The following is a 20,129-nucleotide window of genomic DNA, read 5'->3' on the forward strand; positions in this document are numbered from 1 at the left end:
GCAACAGTCAAGAAGAACTCTAGCTGCCCTCTCTTCCTGCATCTGGAGGCTGGCCTTGATCGAAAGGAAAACATTTCTGTAGCGCCTTACCCAACCTCCGAGTTCCCCGGCATCCCCTACAGCCTTTGGAAGCCTTTTGAAATGCGATTGCCGTCGTAACGGAGGAAATGTAGCAGCCAATTTTGGCGCAGTAAGCTCCCATTAGCATTTTCTTTTGGGCATTCGTGGGACATGGGCATCGCTGGCTCGGCCAGCATTTATTGCCCATCCCTAGTTCCCCTTGAACTGAGTGTCTCGCTAGGCCATTTCCGAGGGCAGTTGCGAGTCAACCACATTGCTGTGGCTCTGGAGTCACATGTAGGCCAGACCGGGTAAGGACGGCAGATTTCCTTCCCTAAAGGACATCAGTGAACCAGATGGGTTTTTCCGACAATGGTTTCATGGTCACCAGTAGATTCTAAATTCCAGAATTATGTCTATTGAATTCTAATTCTGCCATATGCCATGGCGGCATTCGAACCCGGGTCCCCAGAACATCAGCTGAGTTTGTGGACTAATAGTCTCGCGATAATACCGGGGCAGAGGGGTTCAGCTTACCATCTCAGCCTCGGGGTGACATTGTGCTGCACTCCCTCCGCAAGAAGACTGACCATTCAATCCACGTCGGTGCTGCCCCCGAGATTCCTTCTATCCTACTTTTTAAAAGTCCTATAAATTACTTTGACATTTATTTTGGGGTGACGAGACAAAGTGTGGACAGGGACAGGAAGGCAGACCCGAGTCTACCTCATCCAGAATGGGAATCGAACCCACACTCTTGGCATCCTCATTCTGAATCTCACACTCGCCACCTCGCCAACTGAGCTCACCAGCCCCCACACTCGAGAGGGATAAAAAAGGGTTCTCGGAAAGGGTCCATTACACATTTGGTGCAACAGAGAGGAGGGTTTATTAGGTAATAAAGCAACCCTTGACAACCAACTGATTGAGTCACACACGACCTTTACTTTCTGGACACAAGATACTGGGTCTGCTCCGACTCCTGTCTCCTATCACCTGTGAACATGAACGATTGTGTAGATGGCTAGCACACGGTTCAGAATGTAGATGGCAAGAGCATGGGGTCAATTCTCTTTCCGGCCGAGGTAGACTAAGAACAATGGAATCCCTATCATGCAGAAGGAGGCCATTCGGGCCATGAGTCCGCACTGATTCTCCGAAAGAGCATCTAACCCAGCCCCCACCCCAGTAACACCGCACATTTACTATGGCCACCTGACTTGCACATCTTTGGACACTAAGGAGCAATTTAGCAAGGCCAATCCACCTAACCTACACATCGTTGGACACCAGGATAATTTAGCATGGCCAATCCACCTAACCTGCACATTTTTGGACACTAGGGTAATTTACCAAGGCCAATCTACCTAACCTGCACATCTTTGGACACTAAGGGGCAATTTAGCATGGCCAATCCCCCTAACCTGCGCATCTTTGGACACTAAGGGGCAATTTAGCATGGCCAATCCATCTAACCTACACATCTTTGGAGTGTGGGAGGAAACCAGAGCACCCGGAGGAAACCCACACACACATGGGGAGAATGTGCAAACTGCAGATCAACAGTGGCCCAAGGCCAGAATTGAACCCGGTCCCTGATGCTGTGAGGCAGCAGTGCTAACCACTGTGCCGTCTTGTCCTGCCCCTGCAATGGTAAGGCAAGAGAAAGGACCAATGACGAAATGAACTCTCAGTGAAAGGAGTTCAGGACAATGAGCCAAGGGCCTGTTTTCTAACCGAGCCCTGGTGGAATGGAGCTCTGGGTCCTGGATCTCTCCGACCACATTTGATAACGTGCATAAGATAATCGATATGATCCATACACCATTCGCAGTTGCATCCACGGTCCACCCATAAACAAACAATAACCACGCACATCCTGGACTACAAATACTGATAATGTACAAACATGAAGTCGGAACAGAAGGCCATTGGGCCCCTCGACCCTGTTCCACCATTCAATCATATGGTGGTCGAATGGTGGAGCTGGTTCAATGGGCCCAATGGCCTCCTCCTGCTCTGTAGGGAATCATAGAACCCCTACAGTGCAGGAGGAGGCCATTCGGCCCATTGTGTCTGCACCGACCACAACCCACCCAGGCCTTATCCCCGTAACACCCCGTATTTACCCTGCTAATCCCCCTGACACGAAGGAGACATGATGTGCAGATGCCGGCGTTGGACTGGTTTGAGCACAGTATGAAGTCTCTCAACACCAGCTTAAAGTCCAAAAGGCTTATTTGGTATCACGAGCTTTCGGAGCGCTGCTCCTTCATCGGGTCAGTGAACCTGATGAAGGGGCAGCACTCCGAAAGCTCATGATGCCAAATAAGCCTGTTGGACTTTAACTTGGCGTTGTAAGACTTCTTACTAAGGAGACAATTTAGCATGGCCAATCCACCTAACCAGCACGTCTTTCGGACTGTGGGAGGAAACCGGAGCACCCGGAGGAAACCCATACCGACACGGGGAGAATACACAGACTCTGCACAGGCAGTGACGCAAGCCGGGAATCGAACCCGGGACCCTGGCGCTGTGAGGCAGTAGTGCCCCTCAACCTTCTCTTTTCCCTTTCGCAACCTGTTTCGCTTTCCTGATGGGTATAAGCTGATATATTTCTATGATATTTCTGTTATACGATATATAAAGCTATGATATATTTCTGATATATGTTCCTGTTGTCTGTTCAACAAATGTTTTGAATTGTTAATATGAAATGTTGCATTGTAAATGTTTGCACAGTCGTGCTTTAGGTTTCGTGTTCTAACTTGCACGCGAGCTCGGGAAGGCGATGACTAACACTGTGACCTTCTACTTTGCAGAGGTTCCGTTTCTGTGGCGACCTGGATTGCCCAGACTGGGTTCTGGCTGAGATCAGCACCTTGGCAAAAATAGTTGAGTGTCCAACCTTCTGAATGTCATTACGCTGTGAACACTAACCTAGCAATTGTGCCAAGGGAAATAGCTGTTGTTCAAATGGAACTGACTCAATATGTTGCCGAGTTTCGAACCATCAGATATACACGGCAAACGGTTGACCTTTAGACATCATTTGCAAAGTGTTTTCACAATCGATAACGTTGACAGTTATCTCTGACGTATTGGGAATGTTGAAGGGGGAGTCACAATTCCCTTTTTCTCATATAGAAAAAAATCACCACCTCGGGAGGTCCCAAAGCATGTCACACTTGATTTATTATTGTCACGTGTATTGGGATACAATGAAAAATAGTGTTTCTTGCGTGCTATACAGATAAAGTATACCGCTCATAGAGTACATAGGGGGGAAGGGATGGAGAGAGTGCAGAATATAGTGTTGCAATCACAGGTAGAGAAGGGGTTTTCCTGTCCCGCTCGCCACGGGAATCGTAGCGGGCGGACCATGGAAAGGTCCGTTGACTCCAGCAGGATTTTCCTGTCTTGCGGCAAGCGTGGCTGGAAAATTCTGCCCAGAGTGTAGAGAAAGATCAATTTAATGTAAGGTGGGTCTATTCAAAAGTCTGATGGCAGCAGAGAAGAAGTTGCTTTTGAGTCGGTTGGTACGTGATCACAGACTTTTTTTGCATCTTTTTCCTGACTGAAGAATGTCTGGGGTGCGTGGGGTCCTTGATTATGCCGGCTGCTTTTCCGAGGCAGCAGGAAGTGTAGACAGAGTCAATGGATGGGAGGCTGGTTTGTGCAATGGATTGGGCTAAATTCACAGCTCTTTGTAGTTTCTTGTGGTCTTGGTCAAAGCAGGAACCATACCAAGCTGTGATACATCTGGAAAGGATACTTCCTAGTTTAGTTTATTTATTAGTGTCACAAGTAGGCTTACATTAACACTGCAATGAAGTTACTGGGAAAATCCCCTCGTCACCACACTCCAGTGCACCAAGGGAGAATTTAGCATGGCCAATGCACCCAACCAGCATCTCTTTCGGACTGTGGGGGGGAAACCCGGAGGAAACCCACGGGGAGAACGTGCAGACTCTGCACAGACAGTGATCCAAAGCGGGAATCGAACCTGGGAGGCAGCAGTGCTAGCCACCGCGCCACCCACTATGGTGCATCTGTAAAATTCAACCAATGAAGTACTTTTTGACATATAATCGTTCTTGTAAACATTGGCAACACGGTAGGAAATGTGTGCACAGCAAGCTCCCAGGAGCAGCAATATGTGAAGACGATGAGTTGACCTGTTTTAACTGTTGGTTGAGGAACGAGTATTGATCAGGATGCCGGGGTGGCTTCCCTCTTGATAATGGTGCAGTGGCACTTTTCAGCAGCCACCTGGGAGGCTTGGTGGGCCTTCAGTTTAACCGTAAGCAGTCGGCACTTGGGTCAGCTTAAAGGAGGAGGGTTCCCTCTCTGCGTGTGTGGAGTGAAATGACAGATTATGTAGAAACTACAACATGACAACCAACTGTCCCGTCCGAGTAGTCTACATTTTTCTTGCCGGTTCCAGTGCGTGTGGTCCATGCGCATTATTAGCCCTTGCCAACCTTTGCCCAGGTTGAATGCCAGCACGAGCTTGAGTACTTGGTGCATCGCAGCTAAACCCTCAACAAAAACAGAAAATACTCAGCAGGCCTGACAGCATCTGTGGAGAGAGAGTAGAGCCAACGTTTCGAGCCAGGGTGACCCTTCGTCAGAGCAGAATCCCCTCCTGCCCCAAATCCCATTCTCGCCTGATCATAGAATCCCTACAGTGCGGGAGGAGGCCATTCAGCCCATCTGCATCGACTCTCCGAAAGAGCATCTTACCCAGGCCCTATCCCCATAACCTCACGCGTTCGCCATGGCCAATTTAGCACGGCCAATCCACCTGACCCGCACGTCTTTGGAGTGTGGGAGGAAACCGGAGCACCCGGAGGAAACCCACGCAGACACGGGGAGAATGTGCAGACTCCACACAGACAGTCACCGAAGGCTGGAATTGAACCTGGGTCCCTGGCGCTGTGAGGCGGCAGCGCCAACCACCGTGCCATCTGATGGGGCGTTCTGACTTTGGTCAGTCCTCTCCGCTTTTGGCGCTTGGCCACCACCTGGGCCGGAGGCGGTTAAAATGGTTGGCACCTTCGCGGATGCTTCTTCCCCAGTTTGGGTGGTCCTGGGCAAGAGATTCCCACAGATCGATGGGAATGTTACATATTTTTCAGGGAGGCTTGGATGGTCTCTGCACCTCAACTCCATTCACCCATTCTGCCTCTATTCGTTCGTGGGACATGGGCGCCGCTGGCTGGGCCAGCATTTATTGCCCATCCCTAGTTGCCCTTGAGAAGGTGGTGCTGATTTTGGGTCAATATCCCTTGATGCTCCCAGTGACAAATTTGGTCTTGAGAAGTTCAATGGGCTCAGCGATTTGTGGGAGTGATTTCTACTCCGCAAGAGCTGCCTCCTGATTTCACCGCAGAACAAACTGGTTCTAAGTTGGAGATTTCGCTTTGATCCCTTACTCAAGGGAAATCATTTTCCGGCCTTTATCTTATTATTTTAAACATGTCGATTTTATCACAGCTCAATCTTCCAAACTTAAGAAAATTTGAGCTCTGTTTACGTAACCACTTCTGCGGTGGCACAGTGGTTAGCGCTGCTTCCTCGCAACACCAGGGACCCGGGTTTGATTCCCGGCTTGGGTCACTGTCGGTGCGGAGTCTGCACGTTCTCCCCGTGTCTGCGCGGGTTTCCTCCGGGTGCTCCGGTTTCCTCCTACAATCCAAAAGATGTGCGGGTTAGGTGGATTGGCCGTGCTAAATTGCCCCTTAATGTCCAAAGATGTGCAGGTTAGGTGGATTGGCCATGCCACATTGCCCCTTAATGTCCAAAGATGTGCGGGTTAGGTGGATTGGCCATGCTAAATTGCCCCTTAATGTCCAAAGATGTTCCGATTTAGGTGGATGAATCATGCTAAATTCTCCCTCCGTGTAACCCGAACAGGCACCGGGAGTGTGGCGACGAGCGGATTTTCACAGTGACTTCATTGCAGTGTTAATGTAAGCCTACTTGTGACACTAATAAATAAACTAAAAAACTTAAACTTACATTGCCACAGTGATGACACTTCTGAAGTCTTTTGTTAGCTGTGGAGAGCTTTGCAATTTTTGGTAGTGTAAAATGTACGCTGCAAAGCATACTTGTGACACTAATAAATAAACTTAATTGAACCCTTTAAACCTTGTGCCAGAGCTGAACATGGTAGTCCAGACCAAGGGCAGGATTTTATGGCCTCGTTCGCCCTGAGACCAGAAAATACTGCCCCAGGTCCAGCGGACCTTTCCATTGTCCGCCCCTCGCCCGCTCCGATTCCCGTGACGGGGGGCGGGCAGGTAAAATTCCGGCCCAAGGCCCCGAACAACTGAACCACCATTTCCTACCATTGGTCCTCCAGGTCCAGTTCGAGGTTAACGTGAGGAAAACCGATAGTTAAAATACCAATGTCAGTGTGATGCACAATTCCGCAAATAATAATATTGACAACTTTGTCTTGCTGGTGTTTATGGCCTGGATCGCTTCATTGCCTGCTTTCTGGGTCAAAGGGTTTCTCATTCATGGTGGAATGGGCACTCTGCGTGTGTGTGAAGTGAATACAGGAATGATTTTATGGTTGTATTCCTTTTAATAGCACTGATTTCTCTTCCAGTCTTCTGTGAAGATGAAGTTGCTCTGTGTCCAGGTACTGAAAGACCTGCTGGGAGATGGAATTGATGTAAGTATCATTTTTAATATAGGACTTGTGTAGCTGAGGTCTTGAAGGGATAGTGTGACTCACGTCAGTTCTATTTTCCTGTTTAAGGCTTTCCTCCTACCTCTCTGATAGTAAACCTGCTGTATTACACCATAACCTCCTGATCATAGAATCCCTCCCGTGTACAAGGAGGCCATTTGGCCCATCGAGTCTGCACCGACTGTCCAACAGATCATCCCACCTAGGCCCTATCCCCATTGCCGCAAATATTTGCATTGCTAATCCCCCTAACCTGCACATCTTGAGACTCTAAGGGGCAACTTAGAGCCTGCTCCGCCATTCATCACCATCATGGCTGATTGTCCAACTCAATAGCCTAATCCTGCTTTCTCCCCATAACCTTTGATCCCATTCACCCCAAGTGCTATATCCAGCCGCCTCTTGAATACATTCAATGTTTTAGCATGGCCAATCCACCTAACCTACACATCTTTCGACCTGAGGGAGAAAACCGGAGCACCCGGAAAGCCGGAGATCCCGTGTCCGCGTGTGGATTTCCTCTGGGTGCCCCGGTCCAAAGATGTGCGGGTTTGGTGGGTTGGCCATGCTAAGTTGCCCCCGAGTGTCAGGGGGACTGAGCTAGGGTAGATGCGTGGGGTTATGGGGGTAGGATGGGATTGTGGTCAGTGCAGACTTGATGGGCCGAATGGTCTCCTTCTGCATTGTAGGATTTTATGAAAAAAAACTCACTCAGACGTGGGGGAGAAGGTACGGACTCCACACAGTCACCCAAGGCCGGAATTGAATTTGGGTCCCTGGCGCTGTGAGGCAGCAGTGCTAACCACTGCCAAAATATGAGTTATAGAATTTTACAGAGTATAAGAGCAGGGGGGTTATGATGGAGCTGTTTAAAACACTTGTTAGACCACAGCTAGAGTACTGTGTGCAGCTCTAGTTACCGCACTATAGGAAGGATGTGATTGCACTCGAGACAGAGAGAGTGCAGAGGAGATTCACTGGGACGTTGCCGGGGCTGGAGCTATGAAGAGAGGCTGGTTAGGCTGGGGATGTTTTCCTTAGAGCAGAGAAGGCTGAGGGGGGAACATGATCGAGGTGTACAAAATTATGAGGGACACAGATAGGAAGGAACTTTCCCCTTAGTAGAGGGGTCAATAATCAGGGGGCATAGATTTAAACTAAGACTCAGGAGATTTAGAGGGATTTAAGGAAAACATTTTCACCCAGAGGGTGGTGGGAAAATGGAACTCGCTGCCTGAAAGGGTGGTAGAGGCAGGGAACCCTCACAACATTTAAGAAGCATTTAGTTGAGCACTTGAAACACCGTAGCAGACAAGGTTACGAACCAGGGGTCGAAAATGGGATTAGAATAGATAGGTGTTTGATGGCCAGCACAGACACCATAAAACCATAAGATATAGGAGCAGAATTAGGCCACTCGGCCCATCGAGTCTGCTCTGCCATTCGATCATGGCTGATCTGATTCTCATCCCCATTCTCCTGCCTTCTCCCCGTAACCCTCGGTCCTCTTATTGATCAAGAATCTATCTATCTCAGTCTTAAAGACACTCAATGACCTGGCCTCCACAGCCCTCTGGCAATGAGTTCCACAGATTCACCACCCTCTGGCTGAAGAAATTCCTCCTCATCTCGGTTTTCAAGGAGTGTCCCTTCACTCTGAGGTTGTGCCCTCGAGTTCCAGTCTCTCCCACTAATGGAAACATTCTCTCCATGTCCACTCTATCCAGGCCTCTCGGTAATCTGTAAGTTTCAATGAGATCCCCCCTCATCCTTCTCAACTCCATCGAGTATAGTTCCAGACTCTTCAACCGCTCCTCGTGTGACAAACCCTTCATTCCTGGGATCATTCTCGAGAGCCTCCTCTGGACTCACTCCAAGGCAGCACATCCTTCCTTGGGTATGGGGCCCAAAACTCCTCTCAATGGGCCAAAGGGCCTCTTTCTGTGCTGTAAAACTCTGACTCCATTAGTTTATCAGTGAAATGCTACAACTCAGAAGATATTTTGTTTGCTGGATGTGGAAACCCATCCCCAGTGATGCTGATCGGTCAGAGAACTGGCTCTTTAGCTGGAATTTTCCAGTCCCCCTGCTGTCACCTGCGGGAAAATCCACGGCAAATCTGGGACCATTAACATCTCCGTTCATGTCGGCGGGAAGGGCTGGAAAATTCCGGCCTTTGTCTAGCAATGGTTTCCAAACGTCCTCGTAAGAGAAAACCGTGGGTGTCTTTCAAAAGAAAAGCAGGAATTTATAAGACCATGGGTCCCTGATTCTTTCAGAAAATATGGAAAATTCCCGTTTTTTTTGTTGGTAGAATAACAATATTTATCCTTAAAGTGTTTTGTTTTATCCTTCAACAAAGTGGGCAATCGGCTGTGACAATGTATGAATCCAATAGAATCCTGCAGTGCAGAAGGAGGCCATTTGGCCCATCGAGTCTGCACCGACCACAATCCCGTCCAGGCCCTATCCCCATCACCCCATGTATTTATCCTAGCTAATCCCCCTGACACAAAGGGGCAATTTAGCACGGCCAATCCACCTAACCGGCACTTCTTTGGAGTGTGGGGAAACCGGAGCACCCGGAGGAAACCCACGCAGACACGGGGAGAACGTGCAGACTCCACACAGACAGTGACCCAAGCCGGGAATCGAACCCGGGTCCCTGGCGCTGTGAAGTCCCCCATCTCCATCCCCAACCCCCGTGTGATTGTTTCTGAAAGAGTTGGTCGACGTATTGGGTTTTTTGACAAGCTTCTTTGCACATTTGAACATTAGTTGTGTCAGCAATCACTCATTGCCTGTTGGTTCTCTCCTGCCAGTATGAGAAGATTGCAAAGCTCACTGCAGATGCCAAGTTTGGTAAGTCTCTGCCAAGCTTTTTCATGTGCATCATCTAGTTGTCTTTGCAATGCTCAAGTATTTTTGTGTTTTGCACTTGTAATTGTTCGTTCAATGCCGTGTAATGTGATATTTGCTTATTATACATCATACTGTTGAGGGAATATTATTCCATGCAGAATGCAAGAGGCTCCCTTTGATGTGAACATGCAAAAAGAATGAAAAAGTCTTGTGTTTTCATCGTGTTTGACACGATCACCAGACTGCTTCAACGCTTTACAGCCAATTAAGTACTTTTTGAAGTGTAGAAAGAACAAAGAAACTTTCAGCACAGGAACAGGCCGTTCGGCCCTCCAAGCCTGCACCGACCATGCTGCCCGACTGAACTAAAACCCCCTACCCTTCCGGGCACCGTATCCCTCCATTCCCATCCTATTCATGTATTTGTCAAGATGCCCCTTTAAAAGTCACTATCTTAGGGGTGGCACGGTGGCACCGTGTAACACAGCGCCAGGGACCCGGGTTCAATTCCAGCCTCGGGTCACTGTCCGTGTGGAGTTTGCACGTTCTCCCCGTGTCTGCGTGGGTTTCCTCCGGGTCCTCCGGTTTCCTCCCACAATGGAAGATGCGTAGGTTAGGTGGATTGGCCGTGCTAAACTGCCCTTTACTGTCCAAAGATGTGCAGGTTAGGTGGATTGGCCATGCTAAATTGCCTCTTAGTGTCCCGGGATGTGTAGGTTAGAGGAATTAGCGGGGTAAATATGTGGGGTAACGGGGGTAGGGCCTGGGTGGGATTGTGCTCGGTGCAGGCTCGATGGGCCGAATGGCCTCCTCCTGCACTGTAGGGTTGCTGTGATTCTATGATCTGTAGCTACTGTAGTACTGCACAAAGTACAGCAGCCTATTTGCACACCGCAAATGTGATAAAGATTGGATCATTGGTTTTGTAATGCTGATTAAATGTTGGCCAGGACACCAGTTATTGTGGTACACTCTTCTTCAAGCTAATACCAAGCGACCCTTAATATCCCTCTGAGTAGGCCGGTGCGACCTTGCTTTAATGTCTCCTCCAAAAGACAGCACCTCCTGACAGTGTAGCACTCCCTTTGTACTTCATTGGAGTGTCAGCCATGATTTGTGTGCTCAAGACCTTGTGACTCAAGAGGCGCGTATGCTAACAGGCCACTGCTCATGGCCTAAATCAGCGAAGGGCAACCTTGCTGCGTGAGTGGCCCCCCCCTCCTTCGCAGTGGGCCTCAAGATTGAAATCGGGCTTGTTCGCTAATCATGACCCCCATGAATAAGATTAAATATAGAAACATAGAAGATAGGAGGAGGCCATTCGGCCCTTCGAGCCTGCTCCGCCATTCATCACGATCATGGCTGATCGTCCAACTCAATAACCTAATCCTGCTTTCTCCCCATAACCTTTGATCCCATTCGCCCCAAGTGCTATATCCAGCCGCCTCTTGAATACATTCAATGTTTTGGCATCAACTACTTCCTGTGGTAATGAATTCCACAGGCTCGCCACTCTTTGGGTGAAGAAATGTCTCCTCACCTCCATCCTAAATGGTCTACCCCGAATCCTCAGACTGTGACCCCTGGTTCTGGACTCCCCCACCATCGGGAACATCCTCCCTGCACCTATCCTGTCTGGTCCTGTTAGAATTTTATAAGTCTCTATGAGATCCCCCCTCATTCGTCTGAACTCCAGCGAAAACAATCCTAACCAAGTCAATCTCTCCTCATACATCAGTCCCGCCATCCCCGGAATCAGCCTGGTAAACCTTTGCTGCGCTCCCTCGAGAGCCAGAACATCCTTCCTCAGAAAAGGAGATCAAAACTGCTCACAATATTCCAGGTGTGGCCTCACCAAGGCCCTGTATAATTGCAACATGTATTTAATAAATGCCGAATACTTCATAACGAGTTATAGAAAATGCTTATTCATATATTAACTGTCGATAACTCCAAATGATAAAAACAAAATAAATATTTATATTCTTAGAATCCCTGCAGTGCAGAAGGAGGCCATTTGGCCCTTCGAGTCTGCACCGACAACATTCCCACCCAGGCTCTATCCCCATAACCCCACACATTTACCCTGCTAATTCCCCGACACTAAGGGGCAATTTTAGCATGGCCAATCAACCTAACCCGCACATCTTTCGGACTGTGGGAGGAAACCCACGCAGACACGGGGAGAATGTGCAAACTCCACACACAGACAGTGACCCAAGCCGGGAATCGAACCCGGGTCCCTGGCGCTGTGAGGCAGCAGTGCCCCCGAGCCGCCCCAGTTTATGCTTACCTTCTTTACATCGTACTTTGATTGAGAGCCCAGCCTTCCTTGTGTCTAGTCAACGTTGAGAGGAATCAGCACGCACCTCACATCACCTGCCCTCGCTTTGTGTGTGTGTCACTTTAGTGGGAAAAAAAACTACAAGGATGGAAAGGCAGCAGAATCTGGCAACACTGTGGGTAGGCCTCAGATTGCCCGCCACTGGTCTAAATAGTGAACAAAGGTTACAGGCTACACTCGTCCACTGAGCAGTGCAATGCTGTGCACCCATTGATTAACACCAACATCATTGATTCGACTGTTAATCACCTCATCTGCAGCGAGGCACTCTGTCTGCACTGACAACAAAATTCAATATCATACCTAAAGGAAGAAACTGCCATATCTAGCTCCAGAAGAATACCGACACAAAACGCAGTGTTAATGTGGGAGAGTTTACTACTGATGAGGATGTCACCAACTTGCTTTCTGTCTGTTATCATCGAATCCCTACATTGCAAAAGGAGGCCATTCGGCCCATTGACTTCTGGATGATTCTGCCTGAGAGACAGAGAGCACTCCACCCTCTGGTGTGAGCGCTCGCTCTCAGTTTCCATTGGTCCCACAAGTCAGTTCTGCTGTACCGTCTTAAAGAGACAGACACCACATGGGCAGCACGGTGGCACAGTGGTTAGCACTGACCACAAGCCCATCCAGGCCCTATTCCCGTCACCCCATGCATTTACCCTATCTAGTCCCCCGTTTGAATTGATTTATTGTCACATGTATTATTATACAGTGAAAAGTATTGTTTCTTGCGCGCTATACAGACAAAGCATACCGTTCATAGAGAAGGAAAGGAAAGAGTGCAGAATGTAGTGTTACAGTCATAGCTAGGGTGTAGAGAAAGATCAACTTAATGCCAACTAGGTCCATTCAAAAGTCTGACAGCAGCAGGGAAGAAGCTGTTCTTGAGTCGGTTGGTACGTGACCTCAGACTTTTGTATCTTTTTCCTCAAGGTGGAAGAAGCTTTCTTCTTCCCCTGACACTAAGGGGCAATTTAGAACGGCCAATCCATCTAACCCGCGCAACTTTAGACTGTAGGAGCAAAATCGGAGGAAACCCACGCAGACACGGGGGGGAATGTGCAAACTCCACACAGACAGTGACCCGAGCCGGGAATCGAACCCGGGTCCCTGGTGCTGTGAGGCAGCAGTGCTAATCGCAGTGCTAACAACTGTGCCACCGTGCTGCCCATGTGGTGTCTGTCTCTTTAAGACAGTACAGCAGTACTGACTTGTGGGACCAAAGGAAACTGAGAGCGAGCGCTCACACCAGAGGGTGGAGTGCTCTCTCTCTCTCTCTCTCTCTCTCTTAGGCAGAACCATCCGGAAGCCATGTTGTCAGCATGTAAGGACTGGAGCAGGGCTGCAACTCCTGTCCGTTACAAAATGAAAATCTTTGCAAAGTTGCACAAAAGGACAATTTAATATTGCCAAAAAATAACGTTAATCCTCGGATATTTATTTTTGAATTGCAGAAACCAGCGATATAAAGGCCACTATTGCGGTGCTAAACTTTGTGATATCAAGCGCGGCCAAGTATGGCGTTGATGGCGAATCGTTATCTAGTGAATTACAACAACTTGGTCTGCCAAAAGGTATTGTTGTTTTCCGACCTGTTGTATCAACAAGAGTTTGTGAGCGTGATAGGCACTCGCCTGATGAAGGGGCAGCGCTCCGAAAGCTCGTGCTACCAAATAAACCTGTTGGACTTTAACCTGGTGTTGTGAGACTTCTCACTGTTCCCACCCCAGTCCAACACCGGCATCTCCACATCGTGACTGGGAGTGTTTGTAAAGTAAAGTTTGATGAGTAAACTGGTTGGTTTTGGACAGAGTGCTCCCGTTACGAAGATTCCTCTGTATCCCCACCTTTCATGATACCTTCAGTACTGGGCCCGGAATCTTCCTAACTGCATCTCATGCTTAACATTTCAGAACATGCTGCTGCCCTCTGTAAATCTTACGAAGACAAACAGACTGCCCTTCAAGACAGACTAAAGGAGAGCAGTCTCAGGCGTAAGTGGCAATATCTTTATCTCGAAGTTTGGCGATGAGCCTGGATTCTCTCCAGTTTTGATTTACTATTGTATTAGCTTACAGTGAAAAGTATTGTTTCTTGCACACTATACAGACAAAGCATACCGTTCATAGAGAAAGAAAGGAGAGGGTGCAGAATGTAGTGTTACAGTCACAGCTAGGGTTTGATTTGATTTGATTTATTATTGTCACATGGATTAGTATACAGTGAAAAGTAGTGTTTCTTGCGCGCTATACAGACAAAGCATACCGTTCATAGAGAAGGAAAGAAGAGGGATGTAGTGTTACAGTCATGAGAATGTGGTGTTACAGTCATAGCTAGGGTGTAGAGAAAGGTCAACTTAGTGCGGGGTAGGTCCATTCAAAAGTCTGACAGCAGCAGGGAAGAAGCTGTTCTTGAGTCGGTTGGTACGTGACCTCAGACTTTTGTATCTTTTTCCCGACGGAAGAAGGTGGAAGAGAGAATATCCGGGGTGTGTGGGGTCCTTGATTATGCTGGCTGCTTTTCTGAAGCAGCGGGAAGTGTAGACAGAGTCAATGGATGGGAGGCTGGTTTGCGTGATGGACTGGGCTTCATTCACAACCCTTTGTAGTTCCTTGCGGTCTTGGACAGAGCAGGAGCTGTACCAAGCTGTGATACAACCAGGAAGAATGCTTTCTATGGTGCATCTGTAGAGATTTGTGAGAGTCGTAGCTGACATGCCAAATTTCCTTCGTCTCCTGAGAAAGTAGAGGCGTTGGTGGGCTTTCTTAACTATAGCGTCGGCATGGGGGGGGGGACCAGGACAGGTGACCTGGACACCTAAAAAAAGTGAAGCTCTCGACCTTTTCTACTTCGTCCCCGTTGGTGAAGTGGTGCATCTGTGAAAGTTGGTGAGAGTCGTAGCTGACATGCCAAATTAGTGTGAATGAGATGTGGCCAGAGAGGTTGCGCGTTGTGGGAGTGGGTAGGGATTTATTTTACCCCCTCCCTGTTCTTTTTTTAAAAACTGTGTGGCCCTAACGGGACTTTTGCTCTCCGTATGCAGTGAACAGACTAGATTCCGTGTCGTGGAGGGTGGACTACTCGCTGAGTTCCAGTCAGCTGAAGGAAGTGAATGAACCCATGGTCCACTTGAAGATCAACGTTCGGAATGTTGACACGGGCACTGTGGAGCCCACGGTCGTCACGGTGACATCCAACAAGTTCAGGGTCTTGCTCACTGGTAGGTCGAGTCTACCAACAAATGGGGGTGAGGGAAATGGGTGGGTGGGGTGATCAGAAATTTGACCAAGCCCATTTCATGTTGTACAAACTCTTGCTTTGTTTAACTCATTAAGACTAACATTTCTAATGAATGTGCCTGCGTTGCTGCTACTGCTTCAGTCCTAAGGTTACTTTTCCACAGCTAGATAGTCAACATCTTTTCCCAAAGGTAGGGGAGTCTCAAACTAGAGGGCATAGGTTTAAGGGGAGAGATACAAAAAGGGTCCAGAGGGGCAATTTTTTCACACAGAGGGTGGTGAGTGTCTGGAACAAGCTGCCAGAGGTAGTAGTAGAGGCGGGTACAATTTTGTCTTTTAAAAAAACATTTGGGCAGTTACATGGGTAAGATGGGTATAGAGGGATATGGGCCAAATGTGGGCAATTGGGACTAGCTTAGGGGTTTAAAAAAAACAGGGCGGCATGGACAAGTTGGGCCGAAGGGCCTGTTTCCATGCTGTAAACCTCTATGATTCCATAGAATCCCTACAGTGCAGAAAGAGGCCATTTGGCCCATCGAATCTACACTGACTCTCTGACAGAGTATCACAAACGGGCGGCAGAGTGGTTAGCACTGCTGCCTCAGCGCCAGGGACCCGGGTTCGATTCCCAGCTTGGGTGGAGTTTGCATGTTCTCCCCATGTCTGCGTGGGTTTCCTCCCGGAGCTCTGGTTTCCTCCCACAGTCTGAAAGACGTGCTGGTTAGGGTGCATTGACCTGAACAGGCACCGGAGTGCGGCGACTAGGGGATTTTCACAGTAACTTCATTGCAGTGTTAATGTAAGCCTTACTTGTGACTAATAAATAAATTTAAACTTCAAGAGTCCGCGAGGGTTAATGACCCCTCTTGTCTTGTCCCCTCAGAACTCAAGCAAGCACAGGCACTGATGAACGCCTTGAACTAAACGACTTTATACAAAATGGTCAACTCTTCTGGTGAACTGCGAACTTCCTGGATTTGCAGGAAATTGGCGGAAGAGAGGGGCAAACGTTCGGATACAGTAAAAAAAACAATGACTCCTGTTGCTCTCTGGGCTGCGGATCCGACCGGAGTTTGAACATTCCATTAAACGTCCTTCCCGCAAAGCTAGCGTGAAAGATATTTGTATATCCGAAAGATTAGGACCTGAATTCGTATCTTGATGAAGCACTTTCTCGAGAATGATTTGTGTGTAATGATTTATGTAGAACCTAGATGCAGGAGTAGGCCATTCGGCCCTTTGAGCCTCTAGTAGCTCCTTCAGCACTGCAATGTCTTGGGGATATCAAGGGTACAAGCAAAATTACCACCGGGAAATCGCAACGAGAAGTTAACGTCTCCACCTGGCTGGTTGAGTCTCGCCGTTGGGGCATCTTATATGGCGAGGCTGACTGAACTCTGACCTCTGACCCAACGATTGCACGCCAGTTGACTGACCCGGGAGGTGCAGTGGTTTGGAACATTCTCCACTCGCCCCTGGAGATCTTGGCCGGAATTTTACTGGCACGCCCACCCCGAGGCTCGTAGAGATGGCACCCGAGGCCAACGGAGAACGCCATCCTGCGAGCCTCGGGATGGGCGTGCCAGTAGAATCGAGGGCCCTTGGTTCGAACCTGCCTGAGACAACTCGGGTGAAAAGCTTCCTCTCAGCAACGATTGGGCGGCACGGTAGCACAGTGGTTAGCACTGCTGCCTCACAGCTCCAGGGTCCCGGGTTCGATTCCCGGCTCGGGTCACTGTCTGTGTGGAGTTTGCACATTCTCCTCGTGTCTGCGTGGGTTTCCTCCGGGTGCTCCGGTTTCCTCCCACAGTCCAAAGATGTGCGGGTTAGGTTGATTGGCCAGGTTAAAAAATGCCCCTTGGAGTCCTGGGATGCGTAGATTAGAGGGATTAGCAGGTAAATATGTGGGGGTAGGGCCTGGGTGGGATTGTGGTCGGTGCAGACTCGATGGGCCGAATGGCCTCCTTCTGAACTGTAGGGTTTCTATGATTGTTTAACTTCCAGATGGCCATCCCAGGTTGTTTGAGGCTTCCTTAATTTACAATGTCCGGAATTTAACAGTGTCTACAAGGGGCTGGGAAATGGAAGAATCGCCAGCTGGGTGCGGAATTGGGACACAGTTGCAGTCCCTGTGTTTAATAACGTGCATTACCTTTGAGAACTTGACACTAATCAGGAGCGCAGACAATTTATTTCATTGCCAGATTATATTATTTGACTTCTTAAGCGGGTTGGTAAATAAGGAGGCTTGGCCCAAGTATCTTTGCATTCGAGCTAATTGGATCCTAAAACCTGTGGATTCAGGGCAGCATCCGTCACTGGAGTTTCCCGGGGATGTGTTGTCACTTGAAGGAGCAGGGTTGAGCTCTGATATGAAGTGTTTTTTTGTTCTGGAAGGCTGCAAAAGAATTGAGGCCAAGTGTTTGAATGAAATGGTGTTTTCGAAGGGTCGGGGGGTGGGGGAAGGGGGTTTGTTTCACTCCTCCGGCTTGTAAATCAGCCTCGAAATGACCACCAGCCCTTTTTCCTTTTTGCTCAGGTCTTGACCACTTTGGTAACTTGCAGGACGTTAGCCCGTAGGAGAGAGCCAGTCAGTAAATTCTTCCCACACTTTTTATTTTAGAAAGAGCCGGTGTCTGTCCCCATTTATAGCCACACAGTGGGTTATCACATTGACCATCCAAGTAACCCCATGAGGCGGCACAGTGGTTAGCGCGGCTGCCTCACAGCGCCGGGGACCCGGGTTCGATTCCGGCCTCGGGGTCACTGTCTGTGTGGAGTTTGCACGTTCTCCCCCGTGTCTGCGTGGGTTTCCTCCGGGTGCTCCGGTTTCCTCCCACAGTCCAAAGAGGTGCGGGTCAGGTAGATTGGCCATGCTAAATTGATTGGGGGGTTAGCAGGGTAGATATGTGGGGTTACGGGGATAGGGCCTGGGTGGGATTGTGGTCAGTGCAGACTCGATGGTCCGAATGGCCCCTTCCTGCATTGTAAGGATGCTATGTCTTTTGAACCCTTGCAACCTGGCTTCAGAAGCAGCTAGGGCTGATAGCCAGGTGATAGCTGCGCTCTGTTAGGTTGAAATGATCAGGCGGCTGTGTAAGTTGGTACCTCTCTCTCTTTCTCCTCCCGCTCCTCGTGTTTTCTTACGGGGCAGCGGGAACATAGAATGTGAGTGAAGCTTTGGTCGCTGAGAGAATGACTCAGACACCCGTAACAACAAAATGCTCCAGTTCCCGCTTTTGCCTTGAGCACGGAGATTAATCAGAATCCTGCTCAGGTTGCAAAATGAAATAAAACCTTCATGAGGTTGGGCTCGGAACGATTGAGATTTCTTGGGTGGATTGAGAGTTTTCCGAGACCCGCGGTGCTTTTCATTGCTGACTTCCTATTCACACAGTGGAGGGGTAGGGTCTGCATTGCATCTCAAACTGCTGAACCAAATAGGGCCGTCCTGCGTCCTGTTTTGAGTTGAACTTGGAATCATTGGCCCTGTTTATAAAAAAAAAAACTAATCTAACTAGCAGAGACAATCAGAATCGGAGACTTCCCTGTGGATTTCATGGACTGGGCAATTCGGGAGTGTTTGAGTTCTCAATGTCCAAGGGTTTGTAATCTCAGTCTCACCTTCAATGTCGGGAATGTCACTGAGAATGTCTATCCCCAAACTAGTGTGCGTGCTGTGGTTAAGTGTTTACATACATGTGTCCAATAAAGCTACAAAGAAAAGTGTGTGTCTCGGAAAAAGTTAACTTTGATTCAGTTTTGTATTATACTCTGCTTCCTGCAGATATCCATGTGATGTTATAGCAAAGTGACATTCTTAATCGGGGCCAGTAATTCAGTATTGTGACTGGGTGGTATGAACTACCCAGGTTTTGTGTATGGTCACATTTGGTCACAGTCGAAGATCTTTAAGTATCTACTTTACCAGTGAGTTAATATGCTATGTACAGATTTTTTGGGGGGGTTTAAGCACTGAGGGTGGAATTTTCCCTCCCGCCCGCTGCGGGAATCGTCGCGGGAGGGACACGGACCATGCAACGATCAGTTGACCTCGGGTGGGACATTCTGGCATTAGGGTGATCCCAGCCGGAAAATCCCACCCAAAATTTGACTGAAGTTTCTTTAGGGTTTTTCGTACGCATGCATGAGGTAAATACTGTCCAGCCACTTAATGGCAGTTTGTAAACTTATAAATTGTGAAAATAAAATTGCAAGCTTATCCGAATGGAGGTCTATCTGTTTGGTCATTTCTCGCACTCCTGCATGTCGATGGCTGAAATGTGAGCCAATTAGAATCCATCACAAGAAGTAAGAGCTGCTATTGGTCATCTTGCCCCTCAGGCTGTGTCATTATTTAATAAGGTCATGGCCGATCCTTGATCCCAACCCCATATCCCCACCCTATCCCATATCCCCACCCTATCCCATATCCCCACCCTATCCCATATCCCCACCCTATCCCATATCCCCACCCTATCCCATATCCCCACCCTATCTCAATTCCTCAATTCCCTTCTGTGTCCATAATTCTGTTGAATTGAATACGACCAAATGTCGTTTGAGACAGGAATCCGATAGGCACTTCCATCCCTGGATTTCTCTCCCAATAAGAGTTTTAACAACACCAGGTTAAAGTCCAACAGGTTTATTTGGTAGCAAATGCCATTAGCTTTCGGAGCACTGCTCTGAAACCTGTTGGACTTTAACCTGGTGTTAAAACTCTTACTGTGTTCACCCCAGTCCAACGCCGGCATCTCCACATCATTTCTCTCCCAACCCAGAGCAACGAAACCAGTTCATAGAATTCCCTAGAATGAGGCCATGTTGTGTCTGCGCTGACTGTCCGACAGAGTATCTAACCCAGGACCACTCCCCGCCCTATCACCACAACTGCACACATATAGCATGG

At 48.6% G+C, this 20,129-nt stretch overlaps 1 protein-coding gene across 1 annotated transcript; it reads left to right on the plus strand.

Moving 5' to 3' along the window:
• The first annotated feature begins 2,887 nt into the window (after positions 1-2,887).
• Positions 2,888-19,445, plus strand: commd4 (COMM domain containing 4). Its single transcript, XM_078200123.1, has 7 exons — positions 2,888-2,954; positions 6,683-6,748; positions 9,589-9,628; positions 13,433-13,552; positions 13,892-13,972; positions 15,022-15,198; positions 16,101-19,445. Exons 2-7 carry the CDS (start codon positions 6,695-6,697, stop codon positions 16,139-16,141), a joined length of 513 nt encoding a protein of 170 aa, XP_078056249.1. The 5' UTR covers positions 2,888-2,954; positions 6,683-6,694; the 3' UTR covers positions 16,142-19,445.
• Positions 19,446-20,129: the final 684 nt, after the last annotated feature.

The sequence above is a fragment of the Mustelus asterias genome, chromosome 29 (genome assembly GCF_964213995.1).
Source record: "Mustelus asterias chromosome 29, sMusAst1.hap1.1, whole genome shotgun sequence".
NCBI classification, from domain to species: domain Eukaryota; kingdom Metazoa; phylum Chordata; class Chondrichthyes; order Carcharhiniformes; family Triakidae; genus Mustelus; species Mustelus asterias.